Source organism: Cajanus cajan, chromosome 10, assembly GCF_000230855.2.
Source record: "Cajanus cajan strain Asha chromosome 10, NIPB_CcT2T_4, whole genome shotgun sequence".
Lineage (NCBI taxonomy): Eukaryota > Viridiplantae > Streptophyta > Magnoliopsida > Fabales > Fabaceae > Cajanus > Cajanus cajan.
Genome location: NC_138526.1, coordinates 36,930,393 through 36,937,591, shown reverse-complemented (window position 1 = coordinate 36,937,591; position 7,199 = coordinate 36,930,393). Strand labels below are relative to the sequence as shown.

Sequence of the window (7,199 nt, the reverse complement as noted above, 5' to 3'; positions counted from 1 at the left end):
GATATGATGATCACGATGAAATTATGTAGAAACATTTATATGATTGTGACATACATCATACTTGCATGTTCTATGGTTCTAGTGGGAACCTGTTGGTGTTCTGGTGGGAGCACTTCTGTGTTGATAGCCTAAGGTTAACTCGGGACTTAGATACCAATTGTATATTCTCGATGATGATGGCGGGGTACCCCATGCATTTAAATGTAGGTGCACATCGCATTACATTTCTGTATATTTGCTTGTGAATAAAATGGTTAATGTTGTATTATAATTGAAATATATATTATTATTATTATATTTCGAAGTATTAATTGTTGTTATTATATTATTTTATCGTGAAGGGATGAGATGTCGAGGATTGTGACCCATTTCTTATAGAGTGGTTAGGAAATCATGTTATCTTTTTTGTTTAGTTCAAAACTTTCAGGTTGTAGTTTGATTGCAATTACTTCGTTAATTATTTTTCAGATGAACAGGTTTACTTTATTTATAATTTTGATGAGGATGAAATGAGAATTTGGAAGTTATTTGTATCTTTAATTGGTGTCTCCCTTGAGGGTAGATGGGTGTCATCAATGGTGGGCAATCACATTTGTATAAAATCCCAAAAAAAATAAGTAATGTATAATTTGTGAAAAAAAAAATGAACTCTTTCAAAAGTTGACTCAGAGTTTAAATTAATTGAGTTTAAGCGCAATTTAAATTGTTATTTGCATTTTATTTTGTTTAGATGTGAGTTACCCTTTCTCTCTATTTTTTTTAACTCTTGCTATTAAAAAAGTCTAATTAGATATTTTTATTTTTGCAAAATTATTTTTCTTATATTATTTTTTTATACTTCTTTTGATTGTTAATTAAAAGGCTAACAACCTAATTTGGTCCCTTATAATAATTTTTTATTTCAATTTAGTCCCATTTTTATTTTTGATTTCAATTTGGTCCCAAACTAATTAATTGGTTTCAATTTAGTCCCAAATTAATTAATTAGTTTCAATGTGGGACTTCCGTCCAAATTATTTAAACGGAGTTAACTTTTGGCCACGTGGATGCCACGTAGATGCATACATGGCATCCACGTGGATGAGAATTTTTTTGAAAACACCTGGAACCAGAACGACCCGTTCTGAAATCGGAACGGGCCGTTCTGGATTCAGAACGACCCGTTCCAAAACTGTGAATAAAATATTCTATGCTTAATTGTGTTTTTGATCGCTCAAGTATTATAATTATGCAATTTTGATCCCTAAGGTTTTAATTGAGTAATTTCAGTCCTTAAAAGATTATAGTTGTGTAATTTTAGCCTCACAATTTTTAATTTAACAATTTTAATCTCTCAAATATCATAATTGTGCAATTTTAGTTTTTCTCATTAAAAATTTAATAATTTTAAAATTTTCATATATATATATAATGTTTTAAAACTATATAATTGTTTGCTTATTTAAATTAACGTATATTTTTTTTAATGTATTAAATGATATATATTTATTATTACTAAATAAATAAAATTTATATATTTTTAATATTTTAATATTACTGATAAATTATTATCAATAATATTTTTACTATATTTATAAATAAACTAATAATTTGATAAATATAACTTAATATATATTAATATACTTTTATAAAAATATAAATATATAAGATCAGATATATATTTCTAATTAATATACTTATATTTTTGTAAAAGTATATTAATATATAACAAGTTATATTTATCAAATTATTAGTTTATCTATAAATATATTAATAATATTATTGATATAATATCGAAAATTATAATATACGTTAATTTGAATAGATAAATAATTATTTAATTTTAAAACATTATATATATATATATTAAAATTATTAATTTTTAATGAGAGAAACTAAAATTATACAGTTATGATATTCGAGGGACTAAAATTGCTCAATTAAAAATTGAAGGACCAAAATCGCGCAATTGCAATTCTTTAAGGACTAAAATTACCCAATTAAAATCTTGCAGATCAAAACTGCACAATTGTAATACTTGAGGGATAAAAAATGCAATTAAACCAATATTCTTTATTAATTTTATTAAAAAATATAATAATTTTGAAAAATATTTTTTTATGGTAAAAATTTTAAAATTACTTATTTTTATAAAATATAATTGTCTTATAAATAGAGTAATAATTTTTTCTTTTTCTCTTTCTGTTTGAAAAAATATTTAAATATTACTTTATAATTTTTTGCAACTTATTTAAGATTAGAATAATAAAATAATAAAAATTAATAAGATAAACATAATAAAATAAAATATAAAAAATATTAATATATTTATTTTATTAGATATAATAACATAATGAAAATATAATTAATAATATATATTTTATAAAATTATTAATAATTTATATACACTACAAGAAAATTCGGTATTTCAGACGGCAAAATTCCGGTTTCAGAACGGGCCATTCTGGGTCCAGGTGATTGCAAAAAAATTCTCATCCACGTGGCATCCACGTATGCATCTACGTGGCATCCACGTGGCCAAAAGTTAACTCCATTTAAATAATTTGGACGAAAGTCCCACATTGAAACCAATTAATTAATTTGGGACTAATTGAAACTAATTAATTAATTTGGGACCAAATTGAAACCAAAAATAAAAATGAGACTAAATTGAAACAATAAATTATTATAAGGGACCAAATTAGGTTTTTAGCCTAATTAAAACTAGTATTTTAGTTTGTGTACTGTATATGCGTGTTAATTATATATAATTAAAATTTACAATAAATTATATAAATTTACAATAAATTATATTTTTACAAATATTAATATTTAATTCATGAATAATTATGATAATTAAAAATTTAATTAGATAAAAAATTAAAAAAATATCTAAAAACACTCTTAATAACAGTTCGTATTTAATGCATATAAATTTATTTATTCATTAAAAAGAACTAGAATCCTTTTTCCCTTAATTATTCTTGATTTTATGTTGTTAAAACTCTTGTTATCTAAAAACTTCCATTAGAAAATTTTCTCTTAAAAACAATTTTTTTCCTACTTTTTTATATTGTTAATTATATTTTTTTTGAGTAATATATATATATATATATATATATATATATACACTTTTTTACGGATATTTTTAATATAATTTTATAATATCAATATTTGCCTAAATAAGTTTTATTTTGTTAAAAATACTATTGAACAATATGTAATGACTTAAATATTTAAAAGTTTAATTTTAATTGATATTGTGTATTATATATATTACTTGAAAATCACCATTAAAATAAAATTCTATTAATTATGTATTTTTTTTCATTTTAAAAAATAAACTTTTAATATTTATTTCTTTAGTATTTTTATTATAAAATAATTTTACATAATAATTGTGTTTTATAAATATACTTTTTTTTTATTGAATGAGATAACTAATTATATATATATACTTTAATGAAAAATGCCAAATAACTTGTAATAAAAATGAAATTTAACAAACAATTTCTACTTTATTTTTTTAAAGTTCTTGGTTTTAACCTTAGCTAATAGAAAGAAAAAAAAAACCCATGTAAACTTATAAGTTATTCAAAATTTAAACTTGTGATGCACCACTACCCCCAATACGAATGTTCCCATCATCAATACTATTATTATTAATGTTGTTATTACTATCATCTTTACAAACAATAGTGACAACAATAATAATAATTGTGATAGTTATAGGTGGAAGAGAACCATGTCTTTCCCCTAATTATTTTTTCCATAATAAGTATATTTATATGCATTTTAAATATTTAACCACTCATTAATATATTTTTAACATATGTTAATATAAAATATATTTTTTTGTTGTCCTAAGTGAGTTTGAATAAATTTATCTACACCTTCAATGACAATATGTAGTTAGCTATATAATTAGGAAGTGATAATCAGCAAACAACTTAAAAAAAACCAATACATGCAAATTATTTACATTATGTAAAACTTGTTCTATTGTATTTAGAAAAATTTGATCTATTATCATTATTTTATTTATATGCACTATATTTATTCTTGGACTAAGATGGATTTCTAAAAAAAAAACTTATTTAATTTCATTGACTTTGATAAACTTTAAAAACTCATTTAAATTTGGATCTAATTACTTATTACTCGTTAAGAATAAAGAATGATAAGGAATGGTATTTAAAAAAGATATTATAGTAATTATTTTTAATTTTATTTTAAATCTTTTGGTATCACTTATTATTTTGGTTTTATTTGAGAAAATTTTTTCACAAGTATTTATTGGAGAGAAAAATAAGGAAAATAAGGAATAAGTTTATCCATAAATTAAAATTAGATTATGTAGAAACTATTGTATTAACTTCTTCAAAATCGTATTTGTAACTTGTACTTACCTTAATTTTACCTTTTGAAAAAATTATCTTAATTCTTCTTCTTAAATTACTTAGAAAGAAGTTTACCCAAATAGACCATTTAACTCCCTCAAAATGATTAATCAAACTCAATCATTAGTAATGGTGACAGTAACAATAATGATGACAACAATAATAAATTAAACTACAACAATAATAATATGTGTAATTTTATTTATATTATTTTAATCTAAGCTGTCTGTTTTAATTTAAGGTTGAAATTGAATAATCTCATTCTCACTCAACACCTAAAAATCTATGAAAACTATTCTCATATGATTCATATTATATATATATATATATATATATATATATATATATATATATATATATATATGATATTTATGAAAACAAAATAGTTAAAGGCATCAAATTAATTTCATTGAAAATACTACATTTACTTGTATTCGTTTTAATATTTTTTTTTAAAAACAATCAGCTCACTATTCTAATATTATGTTCATCTCTAATTATAAAATCTTTTCAACTAAATTACATCCTTTTAGAAAAATTATTTAATTTATTTAATAATATTAAATCTGTCAATAATTTAATTATTTTTTCAAAATTTCTCTTAATATCTCTTAAATTAACTTTTTCTCTTTTTATTTAATCACTTTTCACCTAATTAATTAAATATAATTATATCTTGTGTATGCAGCCGCGTTAAATTTTGTAACCAATTATCCTACCCTTTAAAGTATCTCTAAAATAAGAGATTAATCACTACTATCGGCGATAGATACTTCAAGGACGAAACAAAAAAATATTATACTAACGTATGCTCTAATTTTTTTATATAAATATTTATGTTAAAATAATTGTTATAAACTATAACAATAGTAACTTTAAATTTTATTTAGAAAAATAAACTTAAAGAAAAATAAGACATTATAATTTAAGAAATGTGTGTGATATACTTTTTAAATCTCTTACTAATATTTTATTAATTATCAATTAAACTTTTAAATTTAATAATTATAAATTAAGAGAGAAGTTTGCTAAATAAGATACATAATTTACAAAAGAAAATTACAATTTGAATAAATTTAGAGGTAAAAAAAATAAAAATTACGTGGGATAGATGATGATATATATATATATATATATATATATATATATATATATATATATATATATATTTATGACATAGGCAAGAGACAAGAGTTCCATTCATGAAGCCACATCATTGTGCTAAGTGTCACCTTGCATGTTGCATGAGCTTTGTCGTAAAGACACGTACGTGTTACAATCTCGTGCTTTAATCACCTAAAATCCAATTACCTCCTTCACCGCCCCTTCCCTAGTTTTCCCTAAACAACCTTTCTTTCGTTGGTGGTAAAAAGATCAATTAATTCAAGCCAAAATATGAATACTAGAAAAAGTTTAAACTTGTGTCATGTATACAAAATAGAATGAAACTAAAACCCTTTTGATTTTGGCTTCATAGCAAAGGAGTGGTTTATAAAAGTAACAAGTAATAAATAATAATAATAATAATAATAATAATAATAATAATAATAATTTGAAGGCGAAGGCTCATTTGCGGTAGGGACGGTCGTGATTCAATCCCCAACCGCGTATCCCAAGAAGCAACTCAGCCGAAGCGATCAAGAACTCGATAGCCTGCTGCGGCGACAGCAGCCCCACCACGCTCCGCAACGTTCTAAGCCGTAGATTGTCCGCCCTCTTTATAATGCGTACGAGGCGTCCGATCTTCTCGCTGAAGGCGGCGCCTGGGCCCATGATCTCGCTCACACTGTCCTGCCACTCCGATAGCTCCTCCGTTAATGCATTCTCTTCCTTCACCTTCCAAAACAAAATCACGAGTAATTGTGATATATTTGCATGAGAAAAAAAGTGAAAGGAGTAAGGTGAGAAGGTGATACGGTGAGGCATTGGAGGTCGCTGAAGCGCCGGAGCTGGGCGGGAGAGAGGTCGCCGAGGTCGCCGGTGCGGTGGCCTTGGAGGATGTCGATGATGTGGGACTCGAAGAGGAGGGAGGACTCGGTGTAGACGAGGTGGAAGGCGGTGGTGGGGCGCCAGCCGGAGATCCAGTGGAGGGACCGTTCCAGGGCGGTGGCCCAGGGCGAGAGGAAGACGGCCAGAGGGTCCTTCTCCGCCGCCAGGGACTTCTCTGCGTAGTACTTGTGGTGGTGGCGCATCACCTTCTCCATGGCCTCCACCCTCCGCGAACCCCTCAGCTCCTGCACCACCCTCTGCAGCTCCGAGAACCATGTCTCGTAGAACTCAGCGAACCCCACACAAGAAGAAGAAGAAGAAGAAGAAGAAGAAGAAGAAGGGTTCATGGTTGTTATTGCTCTCTCTCTCTCTCTCTGTCTTTGTTAATATATGGTTAAAGAGAGAGGACAGGTTGGTGGCGCCTGCACACACACTGCGCACCCTACGTGTGTCACTCTCCGCTCAAACTCTTAAGAGCGTGGGTCGCTTATAATCAACTTCTTGTGCCACGTCTTACTACATCAGTATTTACGTCATACTACATCAGTATTTTTTTTCATAAGTACCCAAACCCTAAACCCTAAACTTCTACAAGTAATTTTGTTAAAATTTAAGTAACTCATAAACACTAAAAAAAACTGATGTGACATAATGTGATACAAAAAATTACTTATAAGCAACTTCCACCACAGATACTCTTACTTCTTCTTATTCTCATGATTAACTTACACTAATACCGTTTTCTCACCTCTAATCATATTCACCTCCAACACACCATAAAAATCTTGTACATTTTCAGTTTAGTCTGGCCAACAACAAAAAAAAAAACTT

The 7,199-nt window shown here is 26.4% G+C and overlaps 1 protein-coding gene across 1 annotated transcript; it reads right to left on the bottom strand.

Annotated features, from left to right (window-relative positions):
- Positions 1-5,775: 5,775 nt before the first annotated feature.
- LOC109811956 (transcription factor-like protein) lies at positions 5,776-6,841 on the bottom strand. The gene is made up of 2 exons (XM_020375814.3): positions 6,296-6,841; positions 5,776-6,215 (listed from the first exon to the last, which is right to left on the bottom strand). Exons 1-2 carry the CDS (start codon positions 6,713-6,715, stop codon positions 5,946-5,948), a joined length of 690 nt encoding a protein of 229 aa, XP_020231403.1. The 5' UTR covers positions 6,716-6,841; the 3' UTR covers positions 5,776-5,945.
- Between the last annotated feature and the right edge of the window lie 358 nt (positions 6,842-7,199).